This window comes from Dipteris shenzhenensis, chromosome 1, assembly GCF_047967505.1.
Source record: "Dipteris shenzhenensis isolate YYH24624 ecotype China chromosome 1, Dip_SZ_1.0, whole genome shotgun sequence".
Taxonomy (NCBI): Eukaryota; Viridiplantae; Streptophyta; class Polypodiopsida; order Gleicheniales; family Dipteridaceae; genus Dipteris; species Dipteris shenzhenensis.
In genome coordinates this window covers 24,409,610-24,436,646 of record NC_141596.1, presented here as the reverse complement: position 1 = coordinate 24,436,646, position 27,037 = coordinate 24,409,610, and the positions used below count along the sequence as shown (strand labels likewise).

The 27,037-nt window shown below is 41.6% G+C and overlaps 1 protein-coding gene across 2 annotated transcripts in view; it reads left to right on the top strand.

Annotated features, from left to right (window-relative positions):
• Positions 1–221: 221 nt before the first annotated feature.
• The window catches only part of LOC147905579 (Peptidyl-tRNA hydrolase II (PTH2) family protein), a 61,854-nt gene continuing 35,038 nt past the window's right edge, over positions 222–27,037 (top strand). For both annotated transcript variants that reach the window (XM_087380704.1, XM_087380713.1), the window contains exons 1-4: positions 222–410; positions 491–709; positions 12,396–12,456; positions 24,168–24,204. In XM_087380704.1, the coding sequence (XP_087236830.1) occupies positions 384–410; positions 491–709; positions 12,396–12,456; positions 24,168–24,204 (344 nt within the window). In that variant the 5' untranslated portion in view covers positions 222–383. The remainder of the gene's footprint in view (positions 411–490; positions 710–12,395; positions 12,457–24,167; positions 24,205–27,037) is intronic.

Genomic DNA, 27,037 nt, shown 5'->3' with positions numbered 1-27,037 from the left:
GCTTGAAAATCATCAAAACTCAGTCGATGAAACTGTGCGCAAGGGTCACATTGAATTAGTCTTAATGTAGCGCAATTACTAATTCAGGGCAAATTGAATTAGCTCTGGCACTTTGAATTACTAATTCTGAGTTAGCTTTGACACATTGCAGGCTCTGTCTGCGGCGCTACGCACACCGGTGTAAATACACGGGTGTACAGCGGCGCTACGCACACCGGTGTAATTACATTGGTGTATGTACACCAGAGTAGACCGTTTGCATCCGTCAGGCATCCGATTGCCTTCATCACACATCCAATGATTGCCTTGCTTGCTTGAACTAGAAAAAGCAGGCTCTCAAAACAAAACATTTGAACATAGACAAGAGGAAGAGGTGTCATGTAATGGCGAGCTTTGCAGCACCATCCAAGGTCACCATAAGCTCCCTTCTCACTTTCTTCATCTTCCCCCACACTTCTTTGCTTGTTCTCATAACCGGTTTTCTTTGCAGGGTAAAGCTCTGTCCAACTGGTCGGCTTCTGGTCTCCGTCCAGAGAATTTCCTTCCAGGTTTCATCGTCGGTTTCCTCCTTGGTCTCCTCTTAGAGTTGCCAAAACGTAGCGGTAGGACTGCTAACCCCAACCTCAGCATTCATAATACCTCCAAAAAACGACGAGCTGGACAGTCGAGAGCTGACTTGGCGCCAGCAAATGGTGAAGAACTGAAAATGGTGAAGCATCTCTAACCTCCCCTATAAGGACACTCTTCAGTATGATTGAAGAGAGTCGTTATGTCCAAGTGAAAAATGATACAACATGGGTGTTTTATTTGGCAACAAAGTTCAGCTCTTCATCTTTCATTGAGAGGGCAACTAGCACTTTCCAGGTGCATTTAGAAGTTGCACGACATGTTTCATACCTTTGAAATAATTTGCGAGCGGAATATGCATAAGGAAACTGAGAGGGCTCGATTACGAATGGAGAAGTTCTTACAACGGATCTCTTCTTTAAGGTTCCGAACTCACCTTCGTTCAGACATCCAACCAGTGAATTCGATTTCATCCTCGAGCATTCAACCTTTGCAACAATAGAACCAAGGTTATGAAGCTTGAGAAGCGAGCTGTAAATTCGTCATTCCATTTACTGCCTCTACGCGTCTGACAAAATTACGGGCACAGCCTCGTATACCGACTAGTTTGATTTTCAACAATAACTATGAACTAACCGATGCAATATAATTTCATATGGGCCAATTGTTGGTTATGAATCATTTCTAAAAAGGTTCTAGCAAAATTTTAAAACCGGATTTTCACCAAATTGATTTGCCTTTTGTGATATATCTCAAGGGGCCATCTTGTAAGTAAAGAAGGCTTAAGGGAACCATTCCTCACTTGTTGCATATTGCTAACTACTTGGAACATCGTGGCTAATTGGCTTAAGGATGCGTCTGTGTGTCTTGGGGGTGAGCCAGATACATGAAAACATAATGGAAAGACAAGGCAATATAAAAGGCCGCAAGTTAATGGCCTGGCTCACTTTAGGGCATCACAAAGTGGGCAATAGCCGGCTACTTGTTGTATATTGCTAAGTATGTACCAACTTGAAATCGTCGTGGCTAATTGGCTTAAGGATGCATGTGTGTGTCTTGGGGGTGGCCTAAGGATGCATAGCTATGTCTTGGGGGTGAGCCAGATACAAGAAGAAATATGGAAAGACGAGGCAAAATATAAGTCCACGAGTTAATGGCCTAGCTTAGTTTAGGCCATCACAAAGTGGGCAACGGTTTTGACAGCCAGGATAGTTCAAGTGAGACCTTCATGTTGATTTTTGAATGTGGTTTAGATTGATATTGGGCTAAAACAGTCTAACTCAATTCGAGGAAATGGATGAATAAACTGCATGGTTTTTGGGCTGACTGTGACTTAAGAATTTTTGTAACTTACAGGTGGCTGATAAGGATTCACCTTCCTAGGGTGCCCTCTTCTCAACTTATAAAGCAGCCGTTCTGGCTCACTTTTTCCTGACTTCCAAAGCTCCACTATACTTCAAACTTTAACAATGCTTAGTTGAAAGGGAATGCTTGGAATTTACAAGCACTGAATGCAACTGCCCACTCACCTTCATCCTTTCTGTAAAGAGTAAAGTCTTATGTGAGCTCATGCCCGGTCTCTGCTGCTTCTAATTGCCCTGTGCTAGTCAGCCAAATGGCTGCTGTAATGCCCAACCTGTTAGGCTCTTTCGAGCCCCCTTACGTGGCATTTCTGGGATTGCTGCTTTTACCCGTTTTGGCAGCGTTGGGCTGCCCCTGCTTTGCTGCCCTGGTCAATGGCCGATCATCAGATGCTCACAGCTACGAATGCGTGTGACATCTCCTTTTGCTGAAGCTGAAATGCTACCAAAGTTGAAGGCCTCTTTATAATCTTGAAGGTGATTTAGATAACCAGTCAAGAAATCCTCATCCAACGTGCTGCGCTTCATAGGTGCCACGATGCTTGAACTTCCTTGAGTACAATCTTTGTTGGTTGCCATAGACCCTTCTGAAAATGTGCAACAGGATCTGCTCTGGTTCATGACCAGCTCGTATGGTGTTGCTAGAACTACATTGCTCATGGGTTGTGTACATGTATATAGAATGCTAGGTGTGTGTGTTACACCTTCACTGAGTTTAACATGGTATCAGAGTTCAGTCGCTCACACAGATTTTACAGCCTTGCAAAGCTCGTTGGGTGCGGCTTCCTGTCCAACTAAATTTGCATTTGGATTTTGGGGGGGGAGAGAGAGGTCTCCTCTTTGGAAGATCTTGCTTCTGTGTGAGCTTACAATCTCCTTATATGTTGGTTGATCTCCTTATGCAAGAAGAGCAATGGAATGAGAATTGGTGAAGGGTGCTGACAAATGCAATGATGGATCAAAAGAGTTTTTCAAGGGAAGGTTTCTTAGGTAGTACAAGTAGAAGAGGTCGGATTGGATGCTAAGCTGAAGCACCCCTTACAGGTTAGCCAAAGCTAACCTACAGGTTCAAAATAATCCTCTATCCAAAAGCTATCTGCAAACCCAACAGGAGTTAGAACAGAAACACAAGGACACACTTGGTGTAGATTAGCGTGTCACCACCCAACCATAGATCCTCGCAAGGATCACCCCCGAGCTAGGGGTGAGGCAACCCTAGACCAGTGATCTTCCAGGTAAGACTACACGCCCATACCATGCAGCCCCATTTGCGCACAGATGTTGATAAGGATCATTGGCTTGGACTGGCTCCATCCTAGCTGGGTATTCTCAGGAGGCTGCCCACTCCCAAGAATGTCTAAAATGAGCTGAGGTTCACACTTATATAGGCATAGGGTGTCCTAGGTGTCTCGATTCTAAGGCCACCCTAACTGTTCGGTCACGTCCTAATTGCTGCAATGTTAGGTGACACGACCCTAGGTTGGCGACCTCCATAATACTAGCCATGTTATGTCCAGACATGGACTAACATTCTCTGTGAGACATAAACTTTGGAAATTAGCACCAAAGAGGATCAACAGTTTCCCAAGTACTATCCTCTTTTGAGCGATCTTTCCACATAACTTTGAGATAGTTGTTGGTCCCTATAATCGAAAGGGCATTCCTGTTCATGGGACACATAAGTGGTTAGACCTCGAGTTGTACAAATTCTTCCTCAGAGACTTATCTTCAGCACCCAACTTCTATTCATTCTGCTGACATGAAAGGTTGGTCTCCTCGAACACCACCACATAAATGCAATTTGTAAGACAATTCATTGATCTTTTTAAGAATCAAGAAAGGACCACCAAAACATGAATATATTTTATGGAGTGACCAGTATGCATTACTCTGGAATCTATAGGGATTTTCAAGTAAACCCAATGGCCCTTTGAGAGAACTCGTGGTGCATAAAACTGCACTTTATTTTGATCAATTCTTAAGCTTTCCCTTGCAAAGTGCAGCATACATCAACATAAACGCACTGATTTGGGTGGCTGAATGCTTAGTACTATTGTAAGCAAACTCCAGTAAAGGAAGACACTCTTCCCAAACAGATTGCCTTTTGGGAGACATAATCTCTCAACATATCTTCTAGAGTCTAATTCATCCTCTCAGTTTGTCCATTTGCTTCAAGATGATCAGCCAAACTTATGCCAAGCTGAGTGTTCAATTACGGTGAACATAACTCTCCAAAAATGCTCACTAAACTTAGCATCTTTGTCACTAACTATTTCAGCCGATAAGCCATATAGACTATACAACTTTTCCACAAACAGGTGGGCAAGCTTCGTAGCTGAAATGTTCTCTCTTGTATGAATTAACGATGACAATTTGGTGAGTTGATTAATGATCACCCAAAATTATAACTTTACAAAGATGAGCTTGAGACCTTTATTGGGACCTTGGGAGGGATTGGTTACTCTCTAGCTGGATCCTTGCTTCAGATGCTCCTATACACAGATGATGTGGTCCTACTATCTTCCTTTGCAGAGGGACTCCAGCGACACCTAGATGCACTGCAGGCCTTATGTGAGACACATGACTTGAGGTCAACCTTGGTAAAACCAAGGTCATGATCATCAACACATCCGGGGCAGCCATGCACAGAGAGCAGTTTACCTTGGATGGATTGCAAGTGGAGCTAGTTGCATCTTCACATACTTGGGGGTCCTGTTCTACGGCCCGGTTTTCACGATGCGACTAGCACTACAGGCTCAACTAAGCAGGGGGTACGCCACGTTGGCCAGACTTGAGTGACAATGGTTTCATTGTCACTTCGAAAACCCTTAGACAAAGACTCTTCTCTTCGACTCCTTGGTTCGACCAACAGATATGTATGGCAGCCCTTGCAGGGGACTTGACCTATCAGAGACAGAATGGGCTCGAGTTGAGAGGCTTGAGGCTCTCATGGTTTCATGGATGATCTGCAGTAAGCCTCCTGTACCACATTAGATAGTTCTTGCAGAGTTCGGGGCATCCCCACTACAGCTTGACGCAACATTCTAGGTCACCACATATCTCTTCCGCACTTAGTATGGGTCTTGCTCCACAAGGCGACACAAACTTTCTTGGTTGTCCTCCTCCATGGAACCGGCAGCAGAGGGTTACCAGAAGTGTTGGTATGCACATACTTGCAGATAGTTTTGAGAGTCATGGGTTCCACATAGATAGGTTACCTCCCTTCCAGTATAGTGTTGAGGTCCCCTCTATCCTGCTCACATATCACGAGGTTAACCAGGTCATCCAAGATGATCTCCTATAGCTACACACATTCAGGGCTTGGTTGGCACCTCGTGAGCTCCCTGTGAAGCTTAGCTTCTATAGAGACCACTGCCTATGGATTTCAGAGGGCTTCATCGACCCACTAGGATACACACATATCCACCTCCCCCATTCCATGAGGATTGCAATCGGGCAGTTTCGGATCTCATCACACCGTCTCCGTATAGAGAGTGGCCGAGCAGAGGGCATACCTAGGGAGGGTCGCATTTGCACCTTGTGCGATTCCTAGGAGATCGATTCAGAGGGGCATTTCGCTTTTAGATGCCCGGTATACTACGAGATCAGAGGTCGATACCCAAGCCTTTTCAGAGATAGCTTTGGGTCCCTACCTAGCTTCATGTATCCAGATTGGAGATGCTTGGCATGAATCATTCCCATGATCCGTGTGACATAGGGTGCGGCTGCTTAGGGCACGTAGGGGAGATCATGACACACAGCTAGACTCCACACAGAGCATGATCACCGAGCTTTTCCAGCTAGACAGTACTGGCCCAGCAGGACTCATGGAGGCGGCAACATATGCGATTGAAGGTTGCTAGCATCCTCCTAAAAGCAAAGGGCATAACAATGAACTCCTTGTGTGCCTTCTCCGTGCGAAAGGCTGACCTTGGAATATCCAGCTCATGATTCTTGATTTGATGGTATCCACTTTTCAAATCAATTTTGGAGAACATCTTGGTCCCATTCAGGGGCTCCAAAATGTAATCAATCCGCAGCATGGGAGATCGGCTCTTCATTGTTAGTTTCTTGAGTGCACTGTAATCCACACACATCCTGGCAGTGCTATCCTTCTTCTTAACAAAGAGGATCAGGGTTGCATATAGAGTATTACTAGGTCTAATTAAACTACTCCACAATCCTCCAACTATTTTTCAAGATCCTCCTCCATCTTCTTGCTGAGACGGTAAGGATGCTTGCTCGGGGTTGATGAGCCATGAGCTCAATCTAATGATCCTTCGATTGAACTGGTGGTAAGGATCGAGGGAGACTCGACATGAGGAATATGTGCTGCTGTAAGAATGCTTCCGGGTGGGCTATTGTGATTGGAGTGGATGCGGTCGAGTTGATGTAACCACATACATGTAGCCACCTTGGTGGATCTCTCGATACATGTGTATTACTGAAATCAATGGTTGAGGAAGAGTATCCCGGAGCCAAAGAATAAAATTTCCCCTGTATAATAGTCCAACTGAGAGCACCCTCTACATCAAGAAGGATGGGGGGGATATTTTAGTCATCATTCTTTTTGTAGATGACATGCTGCTCACAGGGTCAAATGAGGAAATAATTGCAGATTTCAAGGCTGAATTGAAAGCTGAATTTGACATGACAGATTTGGGCATGTTAAATTTCTATTTGGGGATCCAGTTCATACAAGACAAGCGTGGCATCGTTATGTCTCAATCCAAGTATGTGCAAAAGCTCTTGGATAGATTCAACATGCAAGATTGTTGGGCGCTAATGACGTCAGTGGGGATGTCATAGTAGCTAGTCCGTGCTATGCGTGATGGAGTTTATGGTTTTCAATCTTATGAGTGACTCTCGTGAGATTGAAACTGCACTATGTTGTGTTTTTAGAGGATGAGTTTGGGAATGTTCCTGGATTCATCTAGGTATATGCAAGATTGTAAGCCCACAGTCTTGGAGTTACATTGTGCCCTTTGTATGTCCTTAGTAACTCAGAAGGGATAGCTCCAACGAAACTCAAGGTTGGGCTTCTTGGGGTCTTGTTGAGAACACTTTTCCAGATGTTTCTGTAAGATTTGTTGGTCATGCCATGCTTTCCTTGTTTTAGAATCTCTGTATTACATGTGTGACCAAGCAGCTTGGTCACGTACTCCATTGAGTTGGATGTTGGTGTATTCCTTTTGGTCTCACTGAGGTCATGCTTGGTTGCTACCCTTAAACTTGGCACCACGAATTCGAGGTGTACCATACTAGCCCACAATTTTGCATTCACTTTGTGATTCCAATGTGTACGACTATTGTTTACCATCTTGGTTAGTATTGCCTTCAATGTTTTGTTCATCAACCTGCTTACCAATTGCAGTGGGCATAATATGTAGTAGGTGTTTTGTGGATGATCATCAATATAAAAACATTACTCATGAAATGAATTCCTTCATCTCTTAAATTTGATTTGACTATTGAAGAAAATAAATTTGATGGTGCTCTGTGCAGAGTTGTCTAGGAGTGCTTTCACATTGGCCCATTTGGTTTGAACTTCTTCCAATGACGGACTCGGTTGAAGGGCATACGATCTTGTGGTACGGGCTGATCCATTCGTTGTTGCGCACACCACATTGCTGGTCGTACTTGGCAGAATCGTGGAATAAGTTGGCCCACCATAAGCAAGCTTTCTTGACTGTTAGATTGGCTCTAGAACGTTCTCCTTCTCTTGTTTCACCTTGGTGTGTTGCCTCGAAGACCAATCGCCTGTGAAACATAGCCAGTGGCAAATATTGCGTCAACCTTTGTGCTTGGTGTTTACTACTTTAACCTCAAATACCGATTGTTGGGTAACTCACCTTTCTCAGGATTAGGTAAGAAGAATTGCACTGACATGTACATGAACACAGAAGGGGTAGCAAGAAGAGCTTGCAGAAGGAAATTCCGTGTGAGTATCAAAGTTCCAATGGCAAAGGAAGCACTGAAACGCAAAAGGACCTTGCAAATAGGATAAGAATGCTTATTACGGGCGACTAAGAAGGGAATGAATAGGATGCTTTTGCCCATATGCATGGGAACAATTCAAGGAACTCAAGGTTTTGTTGAGCATAGGATACATATTGCAGAGAGTTTTTCAAAGAACGATTCCAAGAAGGAACATAGATTGTCAATAGCTTGGGCACTATACCAGTCATCGAGACACCTTTGGTATATGATGTTATACATGATACTTGGTCAAAGTAAAATATACCACTATTAAGGGAGTAATCGTCCGAGTTGATATAATCTCAAAAGAGCTGGCCATCAACTACAGTTGAAGCCACTGTCTACACCCAGTGTTGGGCGCTGATGACGTCAGTGGGGATGTCATAGTAGCTAGTCCTTGCTATGCATGATGGAGTTTATGGTTCTCAATCTTATGAGTGACTCTCGTGAGATTGAAACTACACTATGTTGTGTTTTTAGAGGATGAGTTTGGGAATGTTCCTAGGTATATACAGTTGAAGCCCTTGAAGCCATCACCCTTTCTAGTTCAATTGGTAGATCAACTGATCATCCTAAAGGAGATGTGTGCATCAGCATCAGTGGGTGTAGTACATCGTCAACCTCATAGTAACAACCATAGAGGAGATTGGATCCTTTGCAACTGCGTAACGGCTATTGACCCAAGGAGATGGAATTGGAGGACTAGTTTCCTCAAAACATTAAGTCATGACTCATGGAGGTGACTATCATCTCCATGAGTCATGACTCAGAACATTAAGTCATGACTCATGGAGATGAATATCATCCTTGTAAAGGAGATAGATTTGTTCCAAGCAGTGGCTGAGCTGATAGAAGTACGGAAGGCTGAGAAAATAAGCAAGCAGTAAAGTATGTTTCCACCCAAGTTCACTGAGGATTGAGAAGGAAAGTGCACAATGCAAGGAAGGCTGTGCATCCAAATCTATCGATTGGGAATCTATTCTTGAAGTAGTGCATAACATATGGGAACTGAGGAAAAGCCTCACATAATAAAGATAAGTCAAATTCTATCAGCCGACTTTTGCACCAAGCTTGAATATTGTTCTTGCAACGATGCGTACAATACTAAGACGTGTATTCTAAACTGAGCTTTAAATTGTGGAACCTGATATTTGCCAGCAGTGTATTCCTTTGATACCCGATGCCAAACCCCTGATATTTTCTTTGATACCCAATACGAAACCCATCTAGACATTTAGTCACTAAATGTCCGGACTTGGAGCAATTATTGCACCATTGCTTAGTTGAATTGGGCTTCTCTTGTATGTCGAGTTCTTGAGCGCTTTCTTTATCTCCAAGCCTAAGCGGCTCTTTTTTGTGTGTGGGAGGTATCACACTCAGTTTTTCCTTCCGGCTTCTCTTTTTCTTGTTTGTGGTGTGGTCTACTCTTACAATTGGTGGGTTGTCTTGGTTCTCCTTGTGGATGTGCAATTCGAACCTGTGTCCTTGTCATGCAATTGCTTCTATAATCTAGCTATTGCAAAGGAGTCATCAAGAGCTCATGGGGATGTTGCACTGACTTCCAATTCTCCTTGGGACCATCTCATGTTCACCAGAGCGGGGGACCGACCCATAGAAGTCACAGTAGCACTTGTTCGTCGCAGGGCTATAGCTAGCAGAACACAACGGACCACATGTGTTGATAGTCGCCAACGACCTATCACAAGCTATATGCCACCACATCAGCTTCACACATGGACTCCCCCCTCCCAGAGTTGATGCCCCTATTGGCTCCCACTCCGAGAGGCTAGAGAGTTAGGTTCTATGCATCGATGCTATTATGTTCAGGGCTTTGGGTTTCCATTTGTATTCATCACGGGTGTTGATGCTCGTCTAGTGGCTCCCTCAACTCATTGTATCATTCCCTTTTTTAGTCTCATAGACCCTTTGGTCTCCCAAAGAAATTTCTTTCATGCCCTCTTCTTGGGGTTGTGCGTGGATCTGTTTCTTGCTCTTGTTGGTTCCTCTAGCGACCTTGGGGACATCTTGAAATTCTTGGTCATCCAAAGGGGCTCGTCCGTTCTCCAGCCACTCAGCATGTGGAGTGTGCACATTTGCCTTCTTTTTGTATGCTCATCGCTCATGGGTAAGAAGGGCTAGCAAGCTCGAAAAAGTGCCAGTATGCATGTCCATCCATACTCTGTCTTCTTGAAGAAAGCTACAAGGATTTTGAATGTCACAAGTGACAATAGGTAAGCAACGCCCACAATCTTGAGTTAATGTGTCAAATTTTCCCTATAGGCACCATCAATCACATAGCTCATATTTCACTCGTGATTGCCAAGTGCTTTTCATCCACCCATTTCGTTCGATTTGGCCTAGTGATATATGGTCCGAAGCTTGCCACATTCACCTTGGCCTTTGGGTTGTTGGGTTGTGTGTGGGACTGTTTCTTGCTCTCTTTGGTTTCTAGTGAGACTACATCCTGGGAGAAATCTTGAAACTCGTGGTCATCCATAGGGGTTCCCAGCCACTCAGCATGTTGAGCAGCATATTTTTACCTTCTTTATGTACACTCACAACTCATGGTAAGAAGGGCTAGCAATCTCGAATCAGCACCGGTATGCATTTTCATCTATTCTCCATCCTTCAAGAAAGATACAAGCATTTGGACGTTGTGAGTCACATAAGGCAACCGACACTCGTAATAATCCATAATCCTGAGTAAATGTGTTAGTTCTTCCCTTGTAGGCACTATCAATCACAAAGCTCATAGTCCACCTGTGATTTCCAAACGTTGATGTGTTTTTTATCCACCTAACTTGTTTGGCTTTGCCTAGTGATACACGGCCCAAGCTCCCACAATTGTCTCATTCTTGGAAAGGCATAGAATCAACATATTAATAGTTCATGTTGTTGGATAAGCTCGATTACATTGTGCCCTTTGGTTGAACGCACTTCGGGAGAGGGACCATACTCACTATGATACACAAGTGTAATACGGCCTGGTGTTTGGGTCTCATTATTGCATCTCATGGTTGTGGTATCCATGTAACCTTGTAGGCAATCAAGATTACAGATCAACGTACATAATAAAGGCCTATAACACTATTGTGGAGAACATGAGTGAGATTGTGTTCTAATTGTTATTTTACCAAGAATTGCTAGTTGGCTTGAATCAGGTTTTACTCCTAACTTAGAAAAGACACTCATTTCATCAAAGAGTAGCTCAATACAACAACACAAGAACCTGTGGCAAGCCATTGATTTTGAGCACAGTTTCCATTCTGATAATCTGAAACACATATACACATGGTTACTAGTACCAAAATTCCAAACTCCTTCAGCTCACAATAAAACCTGTGCTCAAGATGTTTGGAGCTTGTATAACGTTTTTATTGTGAGTTGTATGCCTTCAACAAGCTGTTAAACACATTTTAAATTACATGCGCTAGTACCAAAACTCGTTGAAGTCAGCTTTTGCTTGGTCGTTAGTGGGACTTTTGGGCACATGCTACCCTTGCAATGCCTTGTCCATCTTTGGGGTGGAGGGGTCTCCATGTGACAACAAGAGCTATATCATTTTTCCAAGAATCTTGTGTTTCATGCTCAGAACAAACATACTGGAATAGATCTGGGAGGCAGTTAATATCTTAAGTTGACATTTTCGCAAAGGCTTTAAGTAAGGACAAGAAGTTTCAGTACTTCAGATATGCATACGGTTAGTTCCATGTTGATTAAGAATTGAGAAGTGATTAATGAGTATGTTAGTATGACAATCTAGTAGAGTTTCTATACTTGCATCACATTGTGGATGATGTTAGTCGTAGTTAGTACATGCTTGTGTGGTCTACTTCCTTACCCCTTTCTCGTGTTCATTAACCTGACCATTGTCACTTAGTTTGACATTTCTGCTGACATCCTGTCTGTTTCATAGACTTTCTGTGAGGCTGAAGGCTGCTTTGTATGCTTGAAGAACATACATGGTTGAAGGTCTCATTTACCAAAGGAGATACCGCTCTTATGAAGCCTTTGACTCACATATTATGGGTTGTCAAAATTTAATGAGCTCCTCTGGCCTCAATCCGGTGAAGTTCATTTCCTTTTGAAAACAGTGCAGCCTTTTCCTTTTGCTTAAAGCGGAGTACAAGGTTTTATCAACATATTTAATCTTCAGTGTTCTAGATTGAGGTTGCATGCATAAAGATACTAAGATCTCCAGTAAGGGCCTTTGGTAATTTAGAACTACCTTACAGCTGCTCAACAGGTTCTCAAGTTGGGCATCCCATATTGTCTCTAAAGTCTGCGTTAATGAAGAATCTTAATTTGTTGACAATCACAGATGTAGATCTACAATGGAAATTGGTATGATTGATAAGCTGTGAAGCAGAATCACTTTTGAAATATTGAATTCTAGTGGCGGAGATCATGATGCATGACTGTATTACTTTATAGAGTGGTCTGAAATAAGGTGAGTGTTCTTATAGGATATATGCATCTTGTATACAGGTTTTTATTGTGCGCCAAGATCTCAAGATGGGTGGAGGGAAAATAGCTTCACAGTGTGCACGTAAGCTTATGTCTGGAATTGTTTATTATTCCTGCAATTGCTTCATTGAATGTAGATGCATTATATGCAAACTTTTTTCTTTACATATCATCCTGTTTATTGTACAGGTATTTTTGAATAAAAGAAATAGAAAATGTAAAAGATATATTTTCTTCCCATACATTGGATGTTTTCATATTAGAAAGGTGGGACCTTATTTGATTAGCTCCTGTTGGTGCTAGCACTGTTGTTAAGTCTGTCTTTTTATCTGGACAATTGATAAACACTCTATTTTTGGTCTGTTCTTGGGTGTCTTAATGGGAAGTTTTTATATATGCTGAGCACCTATTTATGGGTGCTGATAAAGGGTCTGTGATAGCAACATAACTCACAGAATGGATTGCAACCCAAGTGGTAGAAAGCTTTGCGAGTGGACTCTTTGCCGTTGAGCTGTACGTGAAACTTGAGTGTACCATTATGATAGCTCTGTCCAGATATTGTTTGGGCACGCTCATTTGTGTGTATCAATGCACGAGGGTATGTGTTAAGGTCAGGTTGTGATGTCAGCGCAGCAAAGCACATGTATATAGTACTATTATTATGATGTGCTTGAAGTGTAAGTTGGTCTGGACTACTCAATTGTCAGTACTGGATTTGTTTTGGTGGAGTTATAAGGGTTCTTCATGTAGACTATTCTAGGGTTTCTGTGTGGCTTTTCTGGAGACTTACGCCGTATACAATTTGTTTACTTTATAGTAGGCTATGTGAAAATGCCATATGCCTTTCATGATTTTTCCTCATTTACATAAATGTAGTTGACAGCCAGTTCTGGGACTGTTAAAGCTAATGTTTTTCCATTATTTAGTGACCTTTTACTCTTTAGTCCAAGACATTTCAAGCTGCACTTGGATGGTGACCTTTAACTCTTTAATCCAAGACATTTCAAGATGTCCCATTGCCCAAGCTTCTAGTACATGAAGGATACACTTCCAGCCTGTGCATGTGTGGAGAATCCCATCTTCCTGTGTAATACAGTCCATGAATCAAGTGTGTACACTGCAACAAGGTGCCTTTGTTTCTGACTCAGCCTATTCTGTATGCTTTTTTTGGTTCCATAATTCATTCGGCTCTAGGCTTAGGTGTGTATGAGATCCCTATATTACATGGCTATAGTAGTATCCTTTTCTAGTTAGTGGTGCTGCCACTGTTGCATTGGTTTTAGTGAGCATCGACTCTTTAATGCAAGACATTTCAACCTGAGCTATGCCAACTTCCAGTACAAAAAAGCAGATGCTCCACCTTATGCTTGTCAGTCCATCCACTATTCCTGCCTATGAATTAAGTGTCTGCACATTAACAAGTGGCCTTTATTTCTAATGCAGCCTACTCTATGCTTTTAGCTCTAGGATTGGTGGTTGTATGAGACCCTAGATCAAACTATCAATTTATAGGATAAAACAGGAGCCATTTCCATTTAGTAGTGCTGCTATTATGTCAGTACCTAAAATCATAGGCATTGTGGGAAATATTTATCCATTTGATTTGAAACTTTGTGCATTTACTACTGAGTCTTTTGGCTAGTTAAGCTGTAGCCATAAGTATCCTTGTAGGAGGCTTGAAAATTGAAGCTGGTCCAGACTGGCTTTTGACAGCATCTTTGGAATCATAATCTCATTCAGGATTTATATCTGTGCTTATTTTGAAGAATATATAGAAATGGTGTTAAATCTGGCCATCTCAAGCAGCCTGTTTCTCCCTGAAGTCTCTTAACAAATTGAAAACTATCGGAGAGTTTGATGTTGAAATTGATGAAGGCCTGCAATGTGGAAATTTTGGAGAAATGGAGCACATTAGGTCTTATGATAGGCTTTGTCAACATGTCCCAAGCTAGTATATTTGCTCAGTCAATTATCAAATAAGTTTCCACTTAATGCTATTCGCTTAGACACATACAAAGGCATTTACTCCACATAGTCCACCACCATAATCATGACATACGCATGTAATCACATGAATTTTAAGATTCATGAGAATATAAAGATATAGTCGTGTCGCCTTGCTTTGGTCGCTCAATCCTAGGATCTTTCTATCTTTTTTAAAAAAAATAGGAGATATCCTATACATATACATATATATGACTCTTGGGCATAATTTTAAGACCCTTACTCTCTCAGAGTCTGGAGTGTCAGTGGAGATCCAGATTCAAGCACAACAGATCCATTGTAATAGACCAGTAGGGGCTCCCAAAAAGAGTGTCCAGGTTGTCTGAGAATCCTCCAACATCTAAAGAGGTTCATTCAAAACTGTAGAAAATGCACATAGGGTCAGGACAAGTTAAAACATCAAATAATAAAGAAGCGCAGCTATTTATATGGGTGCAGGTCTAATTTGATACGTAACTCTAGAGGAGAAGCTGAGAATAAACACCCTGCAACTTAACTTGACAATTGACACACTTGTTTGAATGTGAATCACATTTCTTCTTGCAAAGGTATTTGTCCTTTAGATGTTACAGTGCATCTTTAGATCCTTGGTTGAATTGAAGTCACCTTTCTCTCAAACAAAGGCCTTTACCTGCAATCAATGATCTCCAGTGTCAATCACTTGGACTTGGATACCTCTAGCTGAATTGAAGTCACCTTTTTCTCAAGCAAAGGCTTTCTCTTTCAATCAAAGATCTCTAGTGTCTATCACTTGGGCTCTGATACCATGTTAAAGAGTTGCTAGGGACTTGCTGTGGCATCACCATAGAATGGTGATACTAGAGACCAAAAAAAGGTTTATGTTCATCCTGTCGGATGACAATGTATGCATACATGCAATATCTGCATGAGGACCCTCTAGCGAATGATCACCATGTGCAAGCCTTGTCACACAAAGGGCTCATCATACTGGGATTTAACCAAATTTGGCAATTTTGGGGTTCTAATAATTAAGTATACTGTTTAGTGTGTTCGATCTGATCAGTAGGGTCTACACTGACCAGAGTGTGAGAAGCATCTATACACATAACTAGATATGGCTTTCTTTCTATGAAAACACTTTATACTCTTTGTTGTTTAGGTCACAATGCCTAATAAGAGAGGGGGGAATGAGTTCACGAAGCAGGGACCAAGAGGATGGTAGATCCTTATAATATTATGATGACAGAAAGCTCTTAGCTTTTGACAAATTTAGCAGAGCTTGCTGAGTATTGTAAAAGGACAAACACAATTGAGGAGCAGGCTGAAGGTTGTAATAAGGGGCAGGACAGGAGGCAACATTTCTGTAGAATTGGAAAGGGCCTGTAATGACTTAATCCATCTTAGAAGCGGACTCTTAATTGATGTTTGTGACCTTTATATCTCCTTTTATATGGATCAGTACACATGCAGATGGCATGAACTCTCACAGCAGGATAAAAGCAGGGTGAGTTTATTCATGGTTCCCACCCCCAATTATTTGTCCTCATGTATTGGTTTGACTCTAGATCTTGCTAATCTACTCAAGCTCCTTCTAGCGCCATTGCTAGGAGACCACAGCGGACCACACATATTGACAGCCATCAGCATCTCATCACAGGTTTTATACCGCCACAGCAGCCTCACACATTGCGGACCGCCGCTTTCTCCACCAGCCCTCCCAAGATGGTGATCACAGTGCCACCAGTCCTCACCCTCTCTATGAGCTCAGAGAGTTCTCTCTCTTTATGTATCTCAGACATATCCTATCTCTTTGACATGGGGAGACAGACCACTGGAGTGACGACAGCACTTGTTGGATAGCTGGCCAAATCACGGACACTACAGAGGAGGACCCAGACAGACACCGAGCGACAGCAACGTTCTATCCCTGATTTTCTCCCTCGATGCAAGCCTTTGCCAGATCTTGAGCCATTGTCAAACGAGCTCTCTCCTTAGTCGTCCAGTCATGTTGGTCCTGCAGGCATCATACATAGGTCCAGCCACTCATGGATAGGTGATGGATTGATAAACGACGAGGGGATTTTTCTTGGTGTTTGCTCCCCCATTGTGGGTTTCTCTGGCAGTGATAGTGCGATGTACTATTATTTTCTCGTCACATGCATCAGCCTTGGGTAGAGGTGCCCATTTTAGTGGCCCCCATTCTTAGGTTTCATTGTATTTGGTTTCTTTTCAGACTCCTAGACCCTTTGGTCTTTTGTAGACATTAATAGACTTTCTTTCTTTCTTCCTCTTTCCCTTCACTTTCAATGTTTCTCGGTCTGTCTGTCTGTATTGTTTCCTCCCTCTTCATGCCTCTCTTCCTCAATTCCTCTACCTTCTCCTAAGCTACCCTACTTCCTTTTCCCCCTTGAAAAAACCAGAGAGGGCCAAGCCCTACTCATGAAAAAATCCCGTGAAAATATTGCCGTTAGTGAACTCTGAAAAGACAACCTTTGGAGTCCCTGAGGAGGAAAGTACTCCTGTTGGCAGAGGCAGCCCTAGAAGACCCCTGCATACTCAACCAAATGAGCATTAAAGTGTGTACAATGTCTGTCCGAATACTGGCCAAGGTGTGAGAGAGGTGGACTTGTATGCCTGTGGGTCTCCATATATGCCAGGCTGAAATGCTCTTCCAATATGTGTCCACCGATGTGTGTTGGAGATTTATATGGAGAGGGGGGAATAACATCGAGCATGGCTCAATGAAATGATGTTGAACCGAAAAAGTCCTAGAGGAGTTATGCAGCTCATAAAACACCTGAGGTCTGACAGATAGAGCTTTGTCATTGAATCTCAGGTGATGAAGAAAGGCGAGGGAGCGAATCTACCCAAAATCCTGCAATTCCTTCCAGATAAATGTGGCCCGTCTGCAATCCCATAAAACACAAAGAGGCAATGCAGGCAAGTAGTAGGTGCTCAAACTTGGACCTCGGCTGGTTTACTGCAATCCCTTCATGAGTAGCAAGCCAATTTTTTAATTCTTGAGAGACTTTCAGTGCCTTCTCTAAGAAAATTATGCAAATCTGCTTAAATTTGAAACTTCTCCCAGTGAGAGGGCTTCTAGCCCCTAACACTGAGTGGAAACATCATGGCATTGCTATCAGGACCACATTGAATCTAACTTTGAAGTCCTCTTCAATTGATGCTGCAACTCTACATCGATGAGCTTGAGGAAGTGATGCAGACACTAGGGGGAGCTGGCTGCTCTCTTGCTGGCACTCTGATTCAGATATTGCTTTATGCAAATGATGTGGTATTCCTATCGTCTTCAGCAGAGGGGCTCTAGAGGCACTTAGATGCACTACAGTCTTTTTGTGAGTCGCATTTGTAGGTCAACCTTGGCAAAACCAAGGTCATGATCTTCAATACAATTTCAGACAAAGGGTGGGACAGTCATTGATAGTTATACAGATAGGTTCTGATAGTGTAGTCGAATTCTTGCAACAAAAGGATCCACCCTGCCAATCGCCCCATCGGCTGGGGTTTGTTGACTAAATACACTAGTGCCTGATGTTCGACATGAAAAATAATCTTGTTACACATTAAGTAGTGTTGGAACTTTCCAATGGAATAGTTCATCCTGACGCATTCTCTTTCTATCACTGAGTAATTCCACTTTGCTTGTGGCTGAGTGCGGCTTGCATAATATACCGATTGGTACCATGATTTCTCACTTTTTTGCATCAATATAGCTCTAATGGCAATGTCTTCCGGTGGTTGCAGTATTGGAGCTACCTCTTCTAAAGGCTTGGGGTAGTGTTGTTGACAATTTCAGCCCGCAGGTTCCTCTCACAACTTTATCACACCAAAATTAGCTTCATCACTCCGTATAGTGCAACAAGAAGCTCCAGAGATATGCCTAGTTCTTCGCTTCTTCCGATTGGGAGCAAGCTGAGAGTTCATTTATAGGGGCATGTGGACCATTTGGATTTTTTGGTGGGTCCAATGGTTGATGTGGATGTCATTTTGGGACAACCATGGCATTATCAGACACATTTGATGTATGATTATCGAAAAGAGACGGATGTCGTGGACGTGACGTAACCATTACAATTGGAGTGATGGGAAGTCTTATTCCTATGATGAGCCATGTTCAAGTAGTGAAAGTTTTTAAGAATGCTATTTGTTCTTGATATACATAAGGGAATCATATGAGGAAGGAAACGAAGATAGCCTGACAACAAAGACGAGACGATTCCCAGAGGAATATGATGATTGCTTTCTAAGGAATCTGTATAAGACTTTACCATGCGAGAGACCTGATGACTTATCCATAGATCTCATTACATGGAGCACAACACCTAAGAGACCTTTGTATAGGGTGAATAAAGCACAACAAGACAAAATTTAGAAGCAAGTGGGAGAATGGCTTGATAAGACCTAGTAGTTCATCTTTTGTTCACTAGTTTTTCTACCTTTGAAGAAAGACGGGTCTTGGTGTATGCGTGTGAACTGCAGAGCTCTAAGCAAGATTACTATCAAGAATATGTTTCCAATCCCGCAGATTGATGATATTCTTGAAAGCTTAAGGGAGCACGTGTTTTCAGCCGCATTGATTCGAAGAGTGGTTATCCTTAAGTAAGGATAGCACCCGAAGATATTCATAAAACTGCCTCTTGAACATCACAGGGTTTGTATCAATATCTAGTAGTATCTTTTGGCTTAAGTAATCGGATGTTGAGCTGATTGTTTCAGAAACATAGGTATTTTGTAATGACATTCTTGATGATATCATTGTTTTCAGCAAGGATGAAGAGGAACATACAGGGCATTTGAAGGTTGTTTCTGATCTCTTGAAAGAGAATCAAATTACTCATAAATTCTAAGAAGAGTGGTTTTTTTCTATTTGAGATATGGTTTCTTGGACTTATAGTGTTGATGGAGAAATTAAGATGGATCTAGAGAAGAAGATGAATGGCCATAATTAAATGAAGTGAGATCTTTCCTAGGATTTTGTTCATTTTACAAGAGCTTCATCCATCACGTCATGAAGCTTCACCTTTGCATGATTTGACACGAAATACTAGGCTTTTGCTTGAAAAGAGAGAAAATGCAGCTTTTGAAGAGTGGAAGAAGGATCTTACTTCATCCCCAATCTTTCGAAGAAGGTCATGCTGTAGCATATGAAAGTAGATGGTTGAATGATGTTGAGCTCAATTATAATGTCTATGAAAAAGAATTACTTGCAGTGATATATGTACTTCGAGTTTGGAAGCATTATCTTTTGGGAGCTGGTTTCCTTATTCGGATCAACCATCAGAGTGTGCTTTACTTTCTTACACAACCATTTGTAAGGGAGAAACACATGAGTTGGGCAAATTTTCTTGCTGCATTTAATTTTCAGATTCAGCATGCGTCTGGTAAAAATAATGTTGTAGTAGATGCTCTATATCGAAGACCACAAGTTAATGCCATCTTGGAAGCTCATCATGAAGAATTGGCTGCCATGAAAGATGCAGACAAAGATCTAGATTTCTCTCGTGTATGGACAGATTTCAGTGAAGGCAATGGGCATAAAGATTATTATTTTGCGTGATGGATATCTTTTGGATCAAAATCATATCTGTGTTAACAGAAACAGCAAGGAGAAGGTAATGGAGGAATGCCATAATCCACCCTTGCGCTCAACGTGGATGTTACTTATATTGGCCTCAGATCTGGAAAGACGTTTTTCGGTATGTGATCTCTTGTCCAATTTGGCATAAGGCTAAGTATGATTGGATAAAACTTCAAAGGTTATTACAACCATTGCCAGTTCCAGAAGTGCCTTGAGCGGACATTGCGATGGACTTTGTCACATGTTTTTCATGACCTCCCCAGGGACATGGCATGATATGGACTATTATTGACAGGTTCACTAAGCAAGATCAATTCATTTCATGTAAGAAATCTCTAAAAGCTATTTTTATACATAGTTTTGTAGATCATGGAGTTCCGAAGGCCGTAGTTTCTGATCGTGACAGTAGGTTTACCAGTAACTTTTGGCAAGCATTATTTGAGAACTTGTGGACAAAGCTAGAACGTTCTTCTCCTTCTCATCCTAAGACTGATGGACAAAGTGAGGCAGCAAATAAAGCGTTATTAGACTTAAGTAGCTATGTTATGATCATCCATAATTATGGGGGAAGTGCTTGCTCATGGTTGAGTTTGCTTACAAGAATACACTAAATTTGACTACAAGCAAAGCACCTTTTAAAACTATCTCCATGGTCCTCATGTCGTCTTTAGCAGAGGGTGTACAAAGGCATTTGGAGGCTTTAGAAGTGTTTTGTGACAGTATTTGCTGTTGATCAGCTTTTTGAAGATCAGAAATCAGCTTATGATTATATGAGACAGCATATTCTCTAGTCATCATAGGAATGCCAAAGGGAGTCCACTAATAAGCGACGGTGATTGGGTTTTGTGAGATTCAACAAAGCAAGGCTAAAATTAAAGAGGGATAACCGTATCGTTTATGTAAAGCTTGCTCTGTGGTGTTATGGTCCTTTCCGAATTGAGTACAGGACCAATGAAGTTTTATTTCGTTTGTATCCTCCTCCCCATTGGAAGATACATAATGCTTTTCATGTTAGGTTATTAAAGCATTTTGAGGGATCTACACTCACTTCTTTTGTTGATGAGGTTCAGCTAGAAGTGGTCAAGATGAGGTTGTCATACCGGAACAAATCCTATGCGAAGAGGATGGTTTGGGCGCAAATATCTTCTAAAATTTCTGAACTACCTTACTACGGATGCAAAGTGGATAGACCTAACACACCTACACACTTTCCTATGGACATTATTACTGGAATTTCTATTTGTAGCTAAGGTTTATTTGTTTCTTGTGCACATGTTATTGATCAAATGTGTGAGTTCTTTCTTTAACAGGAATTACACTTTCAGCTAGACACCATCTACAAATCCATGGGATTGGTCTTCATCAGTTCAGTGATATCAGTATATCCATGGTTCCATTTTGACATGGTAGTGGCAGCTTTTTGCAGTAGGATCGGCCACAGTTGAGTACATCCAGTCACATTACGGTGACAGGATGATGGAGCTAGTGCATGGGTTGGACTTGAGAGTTATTGCCACAACCCATAGGGTTGCCTTGGTCCTTATGACTCGATGATCATCTATCAGATCACCCTCCAGCTGCTCACGAGATTGGGCCTCATCAAGCAGTAATGATAAGTCTTACGAGGCCAGAATGGAATTACATAGGTTTAAACTTGTGAGCAGGATGTAATTGCTGGAACCACTAATCTTTGATTGTAATCATCTATACCTTGATCACTTACATGCAGATGTACACTACAAGCCGTAACTGTTGGTCTCAATTTGGGTAAATTTTGGTAAGTCTAGCTTAAGTTATGGCCTTAGCAAGCCTAGGATACAATTAAACATTCTAGGTCTAACTGTGCATTAATTATGTGCATGAGTAGAGGGGTCATGGAGGTTGGAGAAAAACTTTAAAAAGATAATTTAAATTTATTGAAGCTGTTTCCGACAATTCAGGTTAGGAATATTTGGTTGAATGAATATAATTATATTTTAAATTATATAATTATAATTTCGTTAAAAAAAAAGATTTTTATAGCTATTTATTAGTTTTAGGGTTAGACCCAGCCATATCAAGCGTTGGTTACTTTTCTCACCTCATTCTTGCATGCTTGATGTTGACATCTTGGCTGCTCCCTCCGAGCCATGAAGGAAGGCGGTGGACCTCCCAATGCCTGTGGGATGTGAGAGCAATGACACACCGAACGGTCGTGATGTGAGAAGTGGGAGCGAATGTCTCCTCAAAGTCAATGCCATGTTGTTGCACAACCTTTTGCAACAAGGTGGGCTTTGCTTATTTGGCCCCTAGAATGGCACCAACATGAACACACAAACCACGCCTTGGCCAATGGAACTCTGTTGACCAAGAAGCAAGGTCAAGTTTGGTTGAGCTCTAAAACGAGTTTTCTTGCACGGAGGCTGACACTCTCGCTTCCATTTGGGCGCAGATTATCTTCACTCTCAAGAGTCAGTGGGAACGGTGTAGAGGCACCTCTTTGGCAGCTCGTGGGAGACTTATATCCTTCATGAGGACATGGGACTGCTCATTATTTTTTCATTTGACCCCTTTTGGGATGTCGTGGCATTTTAGACCACCTCCATGGCCTTTTTGCCACATTGTTGAGGCTAGGGATAGAGTACTTTCTCTCCCACCTGTTGTATGATTTGTTTTGAATGGAATATATCACTCTTTCTTTTTCAAAACGAGTTTTCTCCTAATAATCTCCAATACTGGGGCAAATTGTTGTGAATGAGATGCCCACACTGACCTCACGGCCCAAATATCTTACAAATAGACTCCTCTAAATCCAAGCAAACACCAAAATCATCTCCCCAGGATGGGGTGTCCTCATTATTGATTCAGCTGATGAAACCTAAAACAACAACCTCGCATTGAATTCTTGCCTCCTATTGACCCCTAGGCTCCTGTTGCAATCACTAGGCACCTCTAGATAAATTGTGATCTATTTTACAGCTTGCTGCTGCTATGCTGGTGTCTTAATTCAGTTTGAATTGAGAGAACACAGCATGGACGATGTTTGCATGCAATTTTCTTCCTCTAGATTAATTATGATTTGAGAAAGAGACTCTTTTGCTTGACGTTTTTGGCAGTTTCCTGCAGTTTTCAGTTTCAGTGTTGATCTCTTGCTTTCACTGGAATCAGTTTCGTTCCAGTTTCTCAAAGACAAGTGGAGTTAGAACAAGTTTCATTATTTTTCTGGAAAGTTTGGCACCTTTTGAAGGCGAATTGGGATTGATATGAATGGGTCCCTGATCGATTGTAATTTGAATTAGAGAATTGTTAAAGAGTTTTGAATGATGAATGACCTTTTTTCCAATTTCGGGCACAGTTTTCTGCTAGGATCGAGTTAGGAGGATGATGGAAGCATGAAGACTTCGATTTCAGATCTATTGGCTTAGTTTTAGGAATCTAACAGAGATTCCAGGGTTATCACTAAGTTTTGGCTACTTGTTGTTTGTCTACTTCTGGAAGCATTGCAACACCCTCCTACATCTATAAAGGAGTGGTTTTTAGTTTCACGTACTTCTAGAATTTTAGATGTTTGATCCTAAAATCTGAAATAGTTTTGTATTAAGATTCAGCATTCAAAAATATGTTAGATGCTTGCTTTGGCAGGGGGTGATCTTCGTTCGCATTCCACACGGCCTCGCTTTTCCTGTGTTTCATTGTTTTAGTTATTTTCAATTTAGTACTGTGTGATGGCATTAATTTTCAATTTATGGTTACAAGTTTCTTATTCTAATGCATAAGCAGGTCTCTGACAAAAGTCATGGAATCCTATTGTGGTTAAATAACTTGTCCCTTATGTTAAACTAGAGGCAAAAAATGGAAGCTAGTTTGAGTCGGTAGTAAGGCTATTGCTATAATCAGGCTTAATGGAACATATAGTTCTGTGTACAGATGTGTTGGAGAGATATAGAGCAGGTATATCAAACTATACTTATCTTAAGTGTACACAAGTCTTAAATAGTTGTCAAAGTAGGTGGGGTGCTTTCGATTTGGATAAGGTCTGCTATTAGTGAGCGAAGAATCTTTTGCCTATTTTGAAGTTTGCTGGAATATTTTTTGTCTGTAAACAGGGTCACGTAATTGTAATTCTTATTGCCAATTGATGAATAGCTTCATTAGTTTTTGTGAGTCCCTATGGTTTTGGTTGTGGGTCCGCTTTTTGTACGAGAATTGGTTACCTCCATATCAACTTATTGATAAAATATTTGTAATTGCAGATGCAGCTGTTGGTATTTACAACGAACTTATAAAAAGGTAGATGCTTGAAGCTACGATGCTCATTTGAAAATCTCAAAACCCTTCCAAGGAACATTGAAAAGGAATGGACCAAGACAAGTTTATAATAAAGTAGAAAGATTTGTATGGCATAATCCAGACTTCGAGAAGCTGATATGCTTCAATATATCAACAAAGGTAAGAGTGTGTTTTCTTTGGAGCTTGACATGGCACATCCAACATGTATATATGTATATATGTATGTACGTATACATACATACATATACATATACATATGTACATGTACATGCACATGCACAAGAACTAGTATATGTACACACACACACTCTTTTTTGGGGGGTGAAATTCATGTATGATTATATTACAAAAAGCAGTCTCCAAAGAGCAGATATGCAATTACACACACTTTTTTTTTTGGGGGAGGGGGGGGGGGTTTAAAACCTTTCATTTAGAAAAATTTACATTCATAGCTGTCTCAAAGAAAGACAACTACTTATATTTCTTTGCAAAAAAAGTCAACTACTAATATGCTAAAAAAACTGAAAAGAAAGCATATTGTAGCTGCTCCAGTAAAGAACAGCTAGTACAAGAAAACTAAAAGCAGTGAAAGAACACTTGTAGTTAGGCCGCAGGAAGATCTCCCATGAAATGCACATCCTTCAGGGAGCAAAGCAAGTAGGAACGGAAGGAATGATAAGCATCCACAGTGGATTGTCCATAGAGCTGAGAGTTATGGACATGATATAAATACCATAGAGCCCAATAACGACACACACACCCAAGTGAAAAATAATAAATCAAACTCCTATCTAGGTGGGTGAATCCCAAAAATCCAGAAAAACTTCCCAAAAGTAGCATCTGGAAATCTGGTTCTCAAATGCTACCCAAGGAAGCCCAAGAAATCACGAGTGTGGGAGCAATGCCAAAGAAGATGAGGCATTGATTACTGTGGAGCCAAACATCAGTGGCAAACAGCTGGAGCAATATGTCTACGTGCCAAAAGCTGCCGTGACGGAAGAACCCCTAGCAAAACTCTCCACAAAAAAACCTGTTGTCGAAGGGGAATTTTAGAATTCCAAATCACTCGCAGTTTCTTTCGCTACCACTTTGCAGGACGATTCATTTGCCAAATATGATTTGCCCTATGTGAAACCCAGGGCGAGGGTAAAAAATTTTTAAATAAAGAAGATATAGTATTGTGGGACAGCCTCAAAGGATGGCATGTCGACCCTGGCGAATGAAGAGTCCAATCTTGAAGCTGGTCCTCCATCTCTGGTGGCGGTACTGGTTGAAAATGTTGAAGCATATGAGTAATAGTGTGCCATATAGGATGATAATGCATGCCAAGACCATATTTTGCAGCAGCCAAAGGAAAAGAAAGAAGGGCTCCATGATCATGAATGACATCCGAAACCGAGTGGATCCCTTTCAAACTAAGGAAGTATGAACGTCTAGGCTCCTGCAAAGCCAACGAAGGGGCAAAAACCCCTAAGAGAATTTCCCTGCAAGGAATCCCGGCCATGGCATTCCAAATGCGAGAGGATATGCTTGCAATCCATCAACATGTTGGAGATCAGCGGATAGCCGTTGATCTTATTATCAATACAACCCAGTAGAAAATCCCAATGAGTGGGCTGCTAGTAGCCAAAGGCAGGGGTCGTGAGTTGTAAAAGCAAATGGCGCATCATGGCAGCCCAAGGCTGAGAACCCTACATGAATTCCTGCATTATTTTCCCTTTATGAGCAAGAATATGCACATGAATGTTAAGAATATTCAAACCCCCATGCATCTTTGGCGAATAGAGATGCTGCACTGAAAGAAATCTCAAACTTTTCTTGCCATGTTTGGAGCGCCAGAAGGTTTCCATAACTATAGACATGCCTTAGCAATGTCAACCTGTAGTAATAGAACATCCTGCTCTGTATAGTTGGCATATTATATTCCAACATAAGCATTTGCAATATTATCTGTGATATGCTTGTGAGGAACAAACCCATATTGTGCGGGATGAAGGCCATCATGTAAGTACCCTTTGATACGATCAACCACCATTTCAGTGATGATCTTGTAAATATTTGGCATGAGAGTGATAGGCCTCCAATCAGCCAAGGATTCACATATTTGCTTCTTGGGAAGAAGTTTCACAAGCCCTTTTTTCCAAGAATCCAGCATGTGTTGATTTTCCTAAGCAGAATTTTTCATACGCAACAAAGTTGATTTAAGGATATCCCAGAATACAAGAAATAATTCAACAGTGAGACCATCCCATCTTGGAGATTTCCATTTGCCACAGGATCGCATTAAATAATTCTCTATCAGTGAAAGGACTTTCTAGCTCCAGAGCTTGTGCAGGAGGGACAATGGGAGAGACATGCTGTAACAATTGGCGCTGTGCTACGAGAACCTCTTGTGAAGGGAGATCTGCAATCCTAAATTGTCTAAGATTGCCTAAGTGACATCAAGGAATAGTGAAACATGCAAAAAGTAGAATCTCCAAAGACTCTATGATGTCTTTCCACAGAGTCCAGAGAGTCCAATATCGAACCCAAGTGAAAAAAAGGTCGAACTCAGGCTTCCATGGGTAAATGCCAAAGAGCAACTTCTACTAAAAAACACACACAGTCACTTTTTTTGTGGGGTGAAATCCATGTATTTTTAGATTACAAGAGGCTGTCCCCAAAGTGGAGACCAGCAAATACAAGTTCATAAAATTTCACTGTAAGACAAGTAGACATTGTAATTTATCTATTTGACGAATAGACAAGCAATCATTAAAGGATTGCCTGCGAAAATGAAAGAAGTATGCTCTTGAAAGACTCGGTGGTTCCTGTCTTTCCACAGAGTCCATAG